This window comes from Gadus macrocephalus, chromosome 3, assembly GCF_031168955.1.
Source record: "Gadus macrocephalus chromosome 3, ASM3116895v1".
In the NCBI taxonomy this organism is placed as follows: Eukaryota; Metazoa; Chordata; class Actinopteri; order Gadiformes; family Gadidae; genus Gadus; species Gadus macrocephalus.
In genome coordinates, this window is record NC_082384.1 from 16,581,576 (window position 1) to 16,596,785 (window position 15,210).

Here is a 15,210-nt window from a genome sequence, read left to right on the forward strand (position 1 = left end):
TCAGGGACTTCATGTTAATTTAGCTGACAGCTAGTGGAGGCGTGTCACAAGAGAGAACGCAGCGCTGGCCCCATTGCATCGGCCCATGGCTGAGCAGCACTTAGTAATGTGCTGGTCTTCTCGTCTTCAGGCAGACAGCCAGGTAGAGGTCATGAGGCTGCACTTCCAGGAGGAGTCCCTTGACTACGTATGCAAACTGCAGGAGATCCAGGAGAGGAAGAAGTTTGAATGCGTTGAACCGGTAAGTCAACCGGTGGTAGTATTCTGACAGGTATATTATATACATTGTATGCATGATATACCATATATACCAAAAAAGTATCCATTCATTGATTCATCAGTTTAAATGATCATGACTAAAGCCAAACGGTGAGAGGTCCTTTGTCTGTGTACTCAAATTCTCATTGATTGTAAAGAGTCTGTTTAAAGATTGAATGCCGATTTCCCTTGAGTTTATCATTTACTTTGCTTAATCTTAAGCCTATTTTCCTCTCCCTTTGTCTCTCCAGATGCTGGCCTTTTTCCAGACAGTCTTCACCTTTTATCACCAGGGATTTGAGCTTGCCAATGACTTTGACCATTACAAGCAGAACTTGCAGATAAATATCCAGAATGTAAGAGGCACTTATAAAATCACTCATTCCATTTGATGATATTTCTGCTTTTACCTTATAATAACATTACATTACAAGACCCATTCGAAATATAAGGGATGGGGCGGCCTCGTTGCTCAACCCCCTAGTGCGCTAACCATTTAGGCAATACCCCTTGTAGCGACCCAGGTTTGATTCCCACCTGTCGTCCTTTGCTGCCTGTCATTCCTTCTCTCCTCTGACCTGTTGTCCCATCCATCTCCACCTTCCTGTCCACCAAGGCACAAAAAGGCACCCATCAAATATTTAAAAAATCGAATGGATATACTACTCTTGCTACGACCAAATAAAAACACCCCAATGTGTGTGTTATAGCAGTATCCACAATCTTTCTGACCCTGCCTGAATACGTCCACCTCTCGAACCTCCCTAAGGGAAGTCAAGGACGTTTCCTGGGGAAGCATTCAGAGTTTTTGTTTCCAGCGGTTGTGCATCATGACTGCTGTCTGTGTGACCCCAGAGCACCTGGAAGTGACGGCCGTCCAGTGTCTCTCTGACCCGCTAGCTCTCCCCCCACAGACGAGGAGTCGGTTCGAGGGGGCACGGCTGGAAGTGAACGAGCTGATGAAGCGGATCAGGGAGGCGCCACAGGAATACAGACAGACCAGTCCGATAAGCAGCGAGGGCTACCTTTATGTACAAGAGAAACGTAAGACTGCTCCCCAGTGCTGAGTGTGTTTTAAATCAAGGGATTTAATTGTGCATTTAACCTGCACTAACCCATCTTGTGCACTTAACTACGGCCAATAAACGTTTTTTGTTGGCCATAGCTGCACTGCATTCTTATCAGTTGATTTTTGGTGGAACCCGGGAAAGCACTTTGTATGACAATATCGAGCGAATGCTTTGATCATTCTCAGTTCTGCCTGTAAGTGGCTTTAGATAAAATAATCTACTAAATCAAGTGCTGTCAGTTTATTTATTGAACAAGTAGAAAAAAACAACAAGGGTTAGCATAAGTGCGGTACAGCTTAGGTTAATGAAAACCACAATACAGCGTCAAATAAAATGGTAGATGAAAGTCATTGCATGCTCCGAATAATCTAGTTTGATTCAGACACTAAATAATGTAATGCTACAGTGAACTCCAGTGGTCATCTGTGTGCGCATATTCCAGGACCACCTCCCTTTGGTTCGAGTTGGGTGAAGCGCTATTGCACATTCGTCAAGGAGCAGAAGATCTTACACATGGTGACCTTTGACCACAGATCTGGTGGAAAGATGGTGAGTACCAACCCAAACACATAATGTTACACTACTTACACTAGACTACAGTCTGCAAGGCATGTTAACATGACTGACTTCTAGGGCTGTCCCCGACTCTGAGTCTGAGTCGAATCAGATCTGCCTTTTCAGTCCAGAGATTCGATTATTCGGCGGCCGTGCGGGGCAGGTCTTTTGGAGGTTTAAAAAATTAGTTTCTTTCTATTAACACTCTGTTTTGGTAGGCTGTAGGCCTTTTATATATGCTTGCGCGTTGCACGCATTGCACTTGTAGTTTGTAAAAATAACAAAAATAAAGGAAGATGGCAGGAAACCCCGCCATCGAATCATCGACTTTCAGGGGACAGCCCTACTGACTTCAGTCAGTTATGTCTCTCTTTATAACAATGATTACTGTATCCCCGCAAAGAAATGTAAGCCGGTTAAAACAGCAAAATTCAGGAAACAAGTTTGAAATGCTGAACCTATTTATTTGACCTTTCTTATTCCAAAGAAAATTAATAACTTTATTATAGTTTGACTGGCTCATAGATGTAGGGCCATTGAGGGCAGGGCCTAGACTCGGCTTTCAGATGGGTGGTCAACTCCCTGCTGAATGGTTCGAGTAAGAACTATGTCCACTATGTCCACATTGCAGGTATCCTAGCCGTATTGGATAACAAAAATATTTAAGTTGGTTTGGATAAAATCATTAGATCATGGATCGAAGTCATTCAATGTGATCATTCATCCAGCAATGTATTCTGATTGGGCCATTTTCCTCTCTTCAGGGGGAAACCGAGTCGGTCACTCTAAAGTCCTGTGTCCGCAAAACTACAGACGTGCTGGATCGGAGGTTCTGCCTGGACCTTGACATCACAGATCGGTATACACCATTCATCTTTGTTCTCACATTATCTCTTTGTTTTATGTGGTTATACTGTGAATGGATCCTCACATAGGCAATGACCTCATAAAGATAAAGCAAAAATAGACACAACCTTCAGACATACAAACGCAGATCCAAGGCTACGTACTCATTTGGCTTGCGCTGTGCGTGGAAGGGCATCAAGTGTCGCTAAATTATCATCATCATACAAACTATTTAAATGTACGAGGAACCACAGATCCAAGAGGTATCATCAGACCATTAAAGGTTATACAAGATAAACATATATTTTATTGTAGTATTGAAATAATACAATTAATTCTAGTGCACCCCTCCATCTCCCTGGGGTTTGTGCCAGCCCTGGCCATGAGTCGGCATTGCCCAATGTATTTCCGATGGTAGAGGTAGACCAGAGGATCGCAGTGATCTTCGTGTGCTTGTGAAGACAGTGAATATCATGAATGACCTGTCACTTTTGGTTTTATTCTTAGAGGTTCCCATCAAGGAACACTCCTGAAATAACAATAAAGAGTGGTTATCAATCGCTACGGCATAACCAATATACTTGTATATACCACAAAGCAATTATACCCAGGCCACTGAAATGGCCAGCAGCTACACTGTAGAACTGTACAGTGAGGGCAAACCTTAACCTGCATAGATAGAGAACTCACAAATGCTGCCTAAACAAATCAAAGAGGCATTCGCAAGGACAGCTACGTGTCTGGTCCCGATTTCCAACAGCTGGCGTAGCCACGACAACAAGCGACGCATTCGGCTGATGGTCACCAGTTAACACGGTCACGAGTTGAACTGAAACACCGAATACACTAAGTGCCACCGCGATGTCGCAACATGCTTTCTTCTTGCTGTCCCTGTTGCTATACCCCTTACTGCCAACGTCGTGAAGGACAGGTTGCTCCTCCAGCAAGCAAATTAAATTCTCCTCCCTGTCCTCGGACCAGAAGTCTGCCATCTTCGTATATTTGTATGCTGGAGTGGACAGTACGGTACCGGGACGGAGTAAGGCTGTGACGTTCTGTGCTGTGATTGGCTGAAGAGAAATAGCTAAATCTCCGCGTTCTAAAACTGGACCTTGCGATTTGACATGTTCAATCTCTGGCGACTCCTTGCATCTCCTTGCGACTCCTTGCAACGACCAGTTCACACCGCCCCTGCGACGTTCTAAAACCGTCTCGTTGCAAGGCGAATCTTTGGTCTGAACTGAGCTTAACAACACGGACGCCTAACGATACGAAACATAGACTACATTCAGTATCCGCACATCTCCACATTGTGTTTGCCAATGTTTTCCATCAACCTGTCTTCTACCACAGTCATGTGCGCTGTCGTAAGTAAGCCTACCAACGTTTGTGTTTGCTCACTGTTTACCTCTCGGCCTGTGGGTTTTCTGCTCGAGGGGAAACTTGTGGGCGCTGAGGGTTAATGTGACACGCTAATGTGGTCTCTTGTCAGGCTCTGTGCCTGTACTGCCCTACATCTTAAGCCACTATCCTGTGACGTCACAGCTGTAACACCAACCTGAGATTTTTAATTTGAAGCTTATCCGTCTCTTTGAGGGCTAATAAAAATAAAAGTTATTCTACAATCCCTTCTACAATCCCAGGTTCTCTTCTACAACTCTTCTACAATCCCAGGTTCCTGGGTGCTCACAAGTGTTGTTCCTACTGCAACATATACTTTATTTTTGCTAGGAAGGCACTTGCAAACTAAAGGGTTGTTTGCCATCCCTGTCGTGCTATCGCTAAAAGATGGAAGTGCATGATTTGGGTGTAATAAGAAATGTCATTGCCATCCGTTCTGGTTACGGGCCTGCCTCTGAATTTGAATAATTTGATTTTAGACTGCGGCAGGCACATTTCTGACCAATCAAGGCATTTTTTCAATGATTTATTTGGGTAATCCAACTCGCCTGTGTCAATCACAGGTGTGTGAATGCGACACCTCATAATGGTCGACCAATGTAGGGAGTGAGGGGAGTTTATTTGGTTGGTGTTTTCAAAATCTTGCTCCCCTGTCCTTCTTCAGCAGCATCTTTAACACAGATGTTTTAAGAAAAATTGAATATGAAGCCTGAATAAACGACACGGGTGATTTCTGCTGACCTAAGCAACAGGAATCACCCAGGACTTGTTTAGTGTGGTTTTGGAAAACAAAAGCTGTCTAGGCCGCAGAAAGGTAAGCTGTCTATTTGTGGCTCACAGGACATGGTTTCATGGGGGATGTCGACAATAAGAAAACCGTGGTTTTACTCCGCCCCATGTTTTCATACAGTCTGGTTGTTGTTGTGTTATTACTAGATCATATCATGTATTATTTTGTTTCTCTCTCCCTCTCAGTCCCGGGACGGTCCTGACAGTACAGAGCATGTCCGAAGATGACCACAAATTCTGGATGCAGGCCATGGGAGGGAAGGAGCCTGTGAGTCAGCTAACCCTACCCTCTCTACCCTCTCATCATCTCTCACACTCCCTCTTGGCTCGTCCAGGCAAAACAAGGCTATATGCTGTTTATGTCTTTATGTAAAATAACAGGCTGGCTTATCATGTTGTCACCCAGCGTCACTGTCGCTTACATTCCTCATCAATATAAATGGGTTGAAAGACAGTAAATGTAATAAAAGTGTTTCAGGCATTTTCCATTTATTTTTGCTTCTCCAGCTCGGACATTATCTTGGAAGGACCTGCTCCAAAGAAAGAGGAAGTATGTGTCTAGTTGAGATGGATCAAGTTTCAACTAAGTTTTTGTCTAACTTATTGGGGGATGGTTCAAGCTTTTCTTCTCAAACTTATTTCTTCCACTGTAGTTGATGCCCAGTTGGATGACTTGGGCATGGGCTTTGTGCAGAACTCGATCAACGCCATAGAGAAAAGAGGTATGTTTCTTTTAGACTAGGAATTTCAGAGAATACAGCGAGCCGTGTGTCTGTAGAATGATGTAATGTGCTTTTTAAAACTCCATGTCAGAAGTAGCTACATTATTATAACACAAGAGGGCAGACTTGCTCCATTATTAAAACCATTAAACTATAATGCAACTGCCTCGGTTGAATTGTTAAAATAAATATTTTTCATATTTTGAACATGTGTAAAATATGCGCACGTGCTGCGCATAGTTCCACCTTTTTATTCGATTGACAACTTTTTCCTAGCTATTTCGAACATGCTTAAAACGTATTGTAGTACAACTGTATGCTTTCTATTCTAGTGAGATATTGATGTTGAATGTATTAATATTGATGTCTCTTGTAGGTATCAATGACCAGGGCTTGTACAGAGTGGTGGGGGTCAGTTCCAAGGTCCAGAAGCTCCTCGCACTAATGATTGGTGAGACACGCACTTGTGCTTTATTCCTCCATTGTTCATTCTATGTGTGAGCAATAGGGATATGTACTTTATGGTTTCTCGACCTCCGCCTACACTTTCGTTCTTACTTTGGTTCGTTGGTTCTTTTTTTCTTGTTTGGCCGACATTAACAACACACAGACCTCAGTCTACCATGCAGGGGACCAGGTCTTGATAGTGGCATGTCCAGTCAGCGAGACCCCGAGTTCACCCATCCACACCCTCAGGAAGGTGGCCACTTAGCATTTTGTTCAGTCAGACTAAGCCACACTTCTATAAACCTTGCATCCGGTTTCTCTCTAACCATAGCTTGCACAACAACAACAAACAAATCCCAAACCCTCCTTCACACCCATCTCTTCTCCCCTTGCATCTCTTTAGACTCTGAACCTGTTCTCCAGGATCTTGTCCCTCACCTCCAGCCCCCCCCGTCCCCCCGTCCCCCCCGTCTGCCCTCCTGGTTCCTGCCGTCTCCCTCAGACATCAGCTTTACTCTTACTCTGTGCGCTGAATGACAACAGAGCCAGACCGATGCCAGCCCCTGGCTGGGCTCGCCCTGGCTTTTCTCCCCCCGTCCCCTACCCCCACCAAGCTCCTCTAGCCTCCAAACTGCCAGCTCAGTGTTAAGACCCCATTAACACTCTGCTATAGAGCACAGGGTTCGCCTAATATGGTGGAAGACAGGGCTGTTGGTTGTCTGGAAATCAACACCCTTTAGCAGCTGAAAACACGCCACATTTGGGTGTTTTGAGGTATACCTCTCGTCGCGACGGAGAATTAGGTTGAGTTGAATTTCAGGTGATGAGGGATAGGTTTTATAGATGCCACATGTTGGAACTTGCATAGTAGGCGTCTTTACACACATAATCCTCTAATGTGTGTGATTCAAGTTATACTGATGTTATGTTCTCTACAGAAATATTATCTGTACTCGTATTATCATACGAGTACAGTTTTAGGGCATCCAGTTGGGCAGCCACAAAATGGCGCACAAATGCAATTTATTATTAGCACCCCATTAAAGTTAACGTATATGTGCCATTTGGCAGTGAAATAATAGATGTGGAAATCCAGAAAGGGAAATTAGATACTCTTTACTTCTTGCTTAAAAGAATGTTTGCTTTTCTTGGTTCTTGCCAAGTCAATAGCCATACCCCCCCAAAACGCAGTCCTATCCATCCCGCATGCGGCCCCTTAGAGATTTGAATGTTGTGCAACCTCTGAAACCACTGCTGAGTGGACAGGCTTATTTAATCTCAGTGTAGGGCGCAGCAATAACCTAATAGCAATAACATAAACTGCCGGAGAAAAAATGTGTAATGTAATCACATCTTCCCCATAATGCAGGAAAATGCTTTTTTTCTAAGCTTTGTAGTTAATAGTAATCTATACTTTGTGTAAACAATTTTGTTTCCACACAGTTCAATTCGAAACACCTGCTGTGCTTCTCTTGGTTTTATGCTACTTATAATATGTTAGGTTGGGAAGGAAAAATAGTGAGAAATAATTCATTACCTAGAAGTCAATAAAATATGGATTAGACTGGGCAGAGGCAGTGCCCCATATCTCACTTCCGTTGGTCTATATTTTAACAGGAGTGCGTATCCAAGCCTACGAGGGATTAAAGCATACTTTCTGGGGTTCGAACACTAGGGGGAGCCAGCGATGCCAGTAACTGGCCTGTATCATAACGATGAATACCTAATAAGAAACATATCACCCCATTCGCACTTCCTTTTTACGACCATTTCGGGATAAATGGCCCATGATGAGACTTATTTAATTAAGTTTATTTTGTGTTGCATCATTCGCCATGTATAAATTATGTATACTCATAAAAATAAATACATCTACACAATATTTATACGATTATAACCCATACCCTGAACAACATTCCATTACTACATGCATTTTAAACCGCTGTTTATCATGTTAAAGTGTAAGTGAAGCCCCTGTTGCAGCTCAAATCCGTACACGTTAAATATAAACTAAATGTTAAACAGTTGGTAAAGTAAAAGTGTTTTGGGCTGAGAGTACCAGGAAGGAGGGGGCGACGTGTTATCCCCGTGGTTACTACCCATTTGGGTTACTTTTTTAGTACTGTCGTTGTGTAGGAGCGTTATAATGAGATATGTTTTATGTGAAATGAGGCACACACTGTGGCGCTATAACATAAGCATCAAGCATCAAGATGCATAACTGTCTCTCGAAACCAGACGTCAAAATAAACCGCACCAGACGGAGCTCCACGCTTCCACCGTGGCGTTGTATTATAGGTGTCCAAGAAGTTTATCCCCCTCTCGGACACGGCCGTCAACGTACACTCGCTGGCCAGGCGGAGCTCAACACATCCACACACACTTCCCCACAGTGTCACGAAAAGGACGGCACCAGAGTTTGAAGCAGGATAGAACTTTCCCAAACTGGTTGGCAGTTGCACAAACATAGGATTTTTATCCTGGTTTCTCTAATGTTTTAGTAACAGTGACCAAATGGCTTAGATTTATATCTTGACAAAGAAGACATCATGTTAAAAAACGGTTTCGGGTTCAATGCCACATTTTGTGGATGAACAAACATATTTGATCCCAGTCCAGGTCCACAGTGCAGTTCTGTTAATTTAGCTGATCTAAAGAAAGTCTGACCACCTAATCTTTGATTTCACTAAAGTAACAAAGCATACTGTACAGCCATAGAAGCGCACACAATTAGTTGCATACTCCACATATAAACTGTAGCTCTCAGAGGGTGATGTTGGGCAGATGATGATGTGTACCAAAACGGCAGGGGAAAAGCAGAACATCAAGGGGATTTAGCTCATTTATTTATTTATTTTGTATGGCTTTATAGACAGAGTAATGAGAGACTGGAAAGTGGGTTGAGACCGAATGGGGATGCCCTGTAGCATAGGACCGCAGATCGGATTCGAAACTGGTTTGCTATGATGCACACCTACTAGGTGGTTAACGAGTTAGTGGGTTCAGCCACTGAGCCACTGTATTCAAAGTCACATGAATGGACCGAAAATCGTCCCGGTAACAGGTTTCCTCTGTGACCTGGGCTACACGGACAACTTATGTAGATTCTGCTTCCACGTTACCCTACTCACTAGGGGCATAACTTAAGGTGCAACTGTAACCCCAACCTCCTTGATTCACTGTCGCTACCCAGCCCTCCCTGGTTCCACCCCCTGCGGACCCGGTGCAGCAGTCAGGGATTAATTAGACTCCATAACGTGTAAAGAACCAGTGGACCCTCTCCAGCAGCTGTGATTTCCTGCCCAGGAAGTGAGGCTGGAGGAGAGGGCTCTATCCTCCCACATGGCCAATTACCGAGAGTTATTTTCATTGTACAATATTCAAACTTTTGTTAATCAAGACCTCACACATAGAAAGTTGAGTTACTGTTGCTGTAATTCTAGAAGAAGAAGAAGAAAGAAGAAGGGGGCTCATTAGAGTGTGTTTAATCGCGTCCCATGACTTTTGTGTTTGATTGTTTCGATGCAGAAGAGAAGAGCCACGAGGTGGATCTGTCCACCAGTGAAGAATGGGACGTTAAAACGATAACCAGTGCCCTGAAGCTTTACCTGAGGTGAGACGCACGCTGCAGCCATGTTTGAACACCAACGCAAACACAAGCCTCTTTCACACATGCACTGCAACCTTGAACTGGCCCGGATGTTACCCAGAGCTGTATGTGAAGACGCAAATGTCCGAATCGGTTGAACCAGACAATAAACACATATTTCCCTGCCAGCTCCTTGGTACATAATCTGTGTAATGTCCGATTGATCCCCAATGTTAATGGAACAGGCCTTAGGAGGAGTCAAAGTGACTCGATACTGTTCTACATACTCCAGTACGATAGGTGTGGTGAATGCAAAGAAGAAGAAATATTCAAGTGCTGCATCTATGAAGGGGCACCCTCAGACAATGATCCAACCTCCCTGGACTTTGTCCAGGGTTCATATGTGGAAACGGCTGCACACTTCCCTCCTCCTCCCCAACAAGCTCACAGAGCCGGGAAGGCGTCTGTCATTAGATTGTGGTTAGACATTGCATTCTAGTCATTTCTAGCAGTAATTAAATGTCCTCAGCATATGATATGGTACGTACAGGCCGCATATGGCTGTATTCATTCAACAGTTTTCACAACCTTATTTCAATAATATGCCTTACGAGACATGTTATTCTTCCACGTTTCATTCTAGTTTGGGATTTGACTTTCCACAGGTCCACTGTGTGAGTACTCCCTGGTCCCGGCTCATAAATGTGACAGTTTCATTATTCAGAAAAAAGATCGGTGCTGACTCAAGACATCCCCTGAAATATTAGTTTATTTGATATCTTACTCTCCTACCTGTTCTGTCACCTCATTCTGCCACCTCCTTTTTTTTCTAAATATGTCGGATAAATGATGGACATTGCAAAAGCATTACTAAACGTGTTAATTGGCTTTAGTGGATCGCCCAGAAGCGTTTGTGGAGGAACATGGACTTCTTTCTTCTGGCTCGCACTCTTTCTCTTCTCTTCTTCTTTCTTTCTTTCTTTCTTTCTTTCTTTCTTTCTTTCTTTCTTTCTTTCTTTCTCTCCTGTCTTTCTCTTCCCCTCTCCCTTTTCTGTCGTTATCTTGTTCTTTCTTTCTTTTGTTCTCATCCTTTCTTTCTTCCTCTCGTTCTGTTCCTTGCTCCCTTTTTCTTTCCTTCTTTCTCTTTATTTCTTTCTCTCCTTCTGTTTTTCAATCTCCCTCCCTTTCTTTCTTTCTTTCTTTATTTCTCTCCTTCTGTCATTCTTTCTTTAATTCTTTATGCTTCTTGTTCCATTTCTTTCTCTCTGTCTTCCTCTTTATCTCTCTCTCTTCCCTTCTACCTCTCCCTCTATTTCCTCTCCCATTTCCTTTTCTCTCGTTCCTCCTGACAGTCAGTCTCTGTTTCCCACTCTCTTTCCCTCATCATCTTTCTCGCCCTCTGCTCCCTTCATTCTGAAAGACATGGGGGGAGGACATGTTGGGGCCGGCTGTTCCGAGCTCAGAGGTCTTTCACCCCACGCCAGAGCACCTCACTGCCGTAGGCCGCCATAGGTCATGGGAATTTTCCACGCTCATTGTCTCTTCGCTCGAGTGTGAACTCGCCGATCGCTTACTACCCCCACTGCATAAACATCGGTGGAGTTGTGCAAACTTGATCTGCCGTTATGTTATTATGACACATTACACCCCATTGTATCCTACTTGGTGTGTGTGTGTGTGTGTGTGTGTGTGTGTGTGTGTGTGTGTGTGTGTGTGTGTGTGTGTGTGTGTGTGTGTGTGTGTGTGTGTGTGTGTGTGTGTGTGTGTGTGTGTGTGTGTGTTGGCCGGTCCAACGCTGGAGCAGAACTGGGGGTCGGCCCGCCGTTCGCTCTCCTCTGGGTCTAAGTAGCCTTGGCCGGGCTCCAGCCGCAGTGTGAAAGTACCTTCAGATGAACTTGGTTATCTCAACGGGCGCGCCATCTAATTCCATCCCCTGGCACAGCCACATTAATCATTGCTGTGTGCAGACCCTATAAAACAGTGCACCGTCTATTTATGTCCCTCTGTGCTCACTTTAACTCGCTTACTCTCTTTTCCTTTTTCTCCTTCTCTCTCTTTCTTTTTTTCTTTTCTTTCTGGTTCTCTTTCTGTCTTTCTTTGCCTCTTTCTTCCCTTGTCTCTCTCTCTTTCTTTGTTCCTCTCTTTCTTTGGCCCTCTCTCTCTTTCTTTCTTTCTTTCTCTCTCTCTCTCTCTTTCTTTCTTTCTTTCCTTCTTTGACTCTCTCACTCTCTCTTTTTGTCTCTCTATCACTCTCTCTCTTTGTCTCGCTCTCACTCTCTCTCTTTCTTTATCTCTCTCTCTCTCTGTTTGCCTCTCTCTCTCTCATACTCAAGGAGCCTTCCTGAGCCATTGATGACCTATGGACTTTATAAAGACTTCATCAATCCTGCAAGTAAGTTTTCACATAACCACATTTGTATGGATATACACTAGTACTACCACTGCTTGCATTACATTTGAGGACCACCCATACAACTTAAATGCATTTTGTCCAAATTGTTTTATTGAATTTACCAAGTTGTAATTTCTGGTTGCCTTTTGTCCTCGCTTTCTATTTACCGCCATTCATGTTTAGAATATGGGGAAATCACCTCAAAAAGAGACGTGCAAATTGCTAAGCAGAGTTTTGGCTGGTTCTCATTGGATATACTTTCTATTCAATGTCCAATCAGATCAAGGCTGAGATGTCTAAGCAAATAGAATACTGATAAACGTGTTGGTGATATTGTGATCATACATTTTAGGTATGCAATCGGTGTCCTCCTATCTAGAATTTACACAGATATCTAGTTGAATCTTGCTGTTATCAGGTTTATTCAGCACCAAATATATTTTTTAATCAATATACCGTACTTTTCATCAGTTATTTCAGTTAACCAAGATTAACACAATGTATTAAAGCTACAGGGAGACATTTACAAAATACTTGTTATTTAGTTTGACTATAAAACAGAGCAAACATGCAAATAAGTATTAATCCACATAAAAATCACTTTAAAATCTAACTTTTGTGAGTCAAACATGAGTCCCATTACAAAATGTGTTATAATTGGATTAGGTTGACATTTTTATCTGTCATTCGCAATGCCCGCATAAGGATAGAAGAGTGTGTGTGTGTGTGTGTGTGTGTGTGTGTGTGTGTGTGTGTGTGTGTGTGTGTGTGTGTGTGTGTGTGTGTGTGTGTGTGTGTGTGTGTGTGTGTGTGTGTGTGTGTGTGTGTGTGTGCTGGAGGGAGGGGAGGGGGGGGGGTTGGATTACCACTTAAATATTTTGATGGTTGACAGCATCCATAAGAAGCTTCTTCTATGATCAAATCCTTGTTGTTTCTATTGCAACAGTGTTGTGTGTGTGTGCGCGCATGTGTGTTTGTGTCTCTATTTGTGTATGTGTGTTTGTGTGTGTGTGTGTGTGTGTGTGTGTGCGTGTGTGTGTGTGTGTGGGCGGCCAGATGCCCATGTGTGAGTGCATGTTTAAGAAATGATCTTTGAGGTTTCAACACAACCCTTTTACACGGTAGCAGCAGCAGCAACACAAAACTATCTTTCCCACCCAGCATAGCTACCCCTGTTGCCAATTTCCACATGCTCCACACCATACAGTATATCACCATAACACCTCTGCCTTACTTAGATTTACCCATATTTCACACGGTACGCTTCTTCTCCATGTATGGATGAGCATAAACTGAATCTGTTAGGATGTTGTGGCTGAATAAATTCAAAAGAACACTAACACTTAATGCAGTAATAAGCATTATTTAATAGCACTAGTGTAGGGGTCAGGGTAAATGGGTTGAACCCTATTAAATAATGTATCAATTTATACCTCAGTTATAACGAAAACAATACGGTTAACATTAGTACAAAAGAACACCACAGGTTAATGATTACAACCCCATTAGTTTACTGTTAAAGAACTGTTAGTCAATGCTTATTACTGCATTAGCTAATGCTGATTGATGGTCAAATATCGTACACTTATTTTAAAGTATTACCATGTATAGAGTAGCCTATATTAATCTGCAGTATTTCTCACTGTAAATACCAACTAGGCAGACACGACATAGCTGTCAAAATGGGCTATATATCTGCAGCTCTGCACACTGAAAGCATATCAATAACCAGCCAACACTCAAGTGCCCTTCAGTAGACTGTGCTATAACACTGTTCCAGTGGCCAACCTGGGCAGCAATGGCACCCTACGACTGCGGGGAAACGCTATGCTAGTAACCTGTGGGTGCGTGTTTGTGTGTGTGTGTGTGTGTTTATGTGTTTATCGCTGCTCCTGCTCTGAAACAGAGAGTGGTAGTCCAGAGTCTCGTTTCCAAGCCATCCACTGCCTGGTCCACAAACTGCCCGACAAGAACCAACACACCCTGGGGCTCGTTCTCAAGCATCTGGCCAAGTGAGTGATCTCAGTTCCTTGGTTACAGTTCAGCTACTCTTCTTCTCCATCCTCCCCACCCCTCTCCTCCTGCTGCCCTCCTCTTCCTCCTCTACCTCCTCCTCCTCCTGCTCCTGTTTCGCTCTTTCTCATCTTTCAGTCTATCTCCTCTTTCTCACTCCACATGCTCTCCCTTTCTCTCTCTCGCTCACTCCCACACTTTTTCACTCCCCCTTCCCTGCTGTCACTCTCATCTCTTTCGGTCTTCCTCTTTTTCTCTCTCTGTGTCTGTCTCTCTCCCTCTCTCTCTCTCCCTCTCCCTCCCTCTCCGTTAAAGTTGGAGGCAGCCGGCAAGCTGAACTTTCCTGCTCTTTCATTAGATCACAGGCGGTTGTAATATTTACAGGTGTTAGAACTGTCCCTAACCGATGCTTTACCTGTTCAACGTGCCGCATCCCAAACCCCCGGCAGCCAAATGAAATGCAGTCGAATGAAAGTAAAAAAGAAAAAGGGAGCACTCAAATTAAAGCCCCCCCTGAGCTTACCCCATTCACCATGAATGGACAACCGTTCTGCCCGGCTCCATTTAGGAGATTAGACAGGATGGGAGGTTTTTAAAAATACTGCTGGCTATCATTACATGGTTTAAACCTCTGTGAGCTTTTAATAAACAAAATGAAAGTAAATTAAAGATAAGTAAATAATCTCCCCTCCCCTGTAGGCTGTCAAAGTCTGCCGAATCTTATTTCATAGAAACCTGCCACAGAATTGCGCTTTGGTAAAATACAAAAAATAAAAAAGGCAGCGCTATTGACATTGAATTTGGATTATCCAGCATGAAATTCTCCAGACTGCAGAGAGAGAGAGAGAGAGAGAGAGAGAGAGAGAGAGAGAGGGATTGAGTGAGAGAGGGATTGAGTGAGAGAGACATTTTTTCTGAAGTTGGCGTGTGTGCCCATCCTGGAGGGGAAAAGGAGCAAAGCCAAGAATTCACAGTTGTATCTGTAATGGCTTCCGAGATGTTATAAATGCAACATGTCATTGGTGTTTTATGGCATCAAAGGTACCCTTTGATGCTATTTAAACCTCTCACTCTCACTCTCTCTGCAGATGGGTCGTGCAATGTCACATTTTCAGAATAACAATTTGC

At 43.5% G+C, this 15,210-nt stretch overlaps 1 protein-coding gene across 2 annotated transcripts in view; it reads left to right on the forward strand.

The window, feature by feature from the left end:
• arhgap10 (Rho GTPase activating protein 10) overlaps positions 1-15,210 on the forward strand; it is a 43,933-nt gene that overhangs the window by 13,542 nt on the left and 15,181 nt on the right. For both annotated transcript variants that reach the window (XM_060046298.1, XM_060046299.1), the window contains exons 6-17: positions 131-241; positions 510-614; positions 1,173-1,302; positions 1,771-1,877; positions 2,648-2,742; positions 5,106-5,187; positions 5,427-5,469; positions 5,573-5,641; positions 6,018-6,092; positions 9,617-9,701; positions 12,011-12,069; positions 13,976-14,081. In XM_060046298.1, coding sequence (XP_059902281.1) covers positions 131-241; positions 510-614; positions 1,173-1,302; positions 1,771-1,877; positions 2,648-2,742; positions 5,106-5,187; positions 5,427-5,469; positions 5,573-5,641; positions 6,018-6,092; positions 9,617-9,701; positions 12,011-12,069; positions 13,976-14,081 — 1,067 coding nt within the window. The remainder of the gene's footprint in view (positions 1-130; positions 242-509; positions 615-1,172; positions 1,303-1,770; positions 1,878-2,647; positions 2,743-5,105; positions 5,188-5,426; positions 5,470-5,572; positions 5,642-6,017; positions 6,093-9,616; positions 9,702-12,010; positions 12,070-13,975; positions 14,082-15,210) is intronic.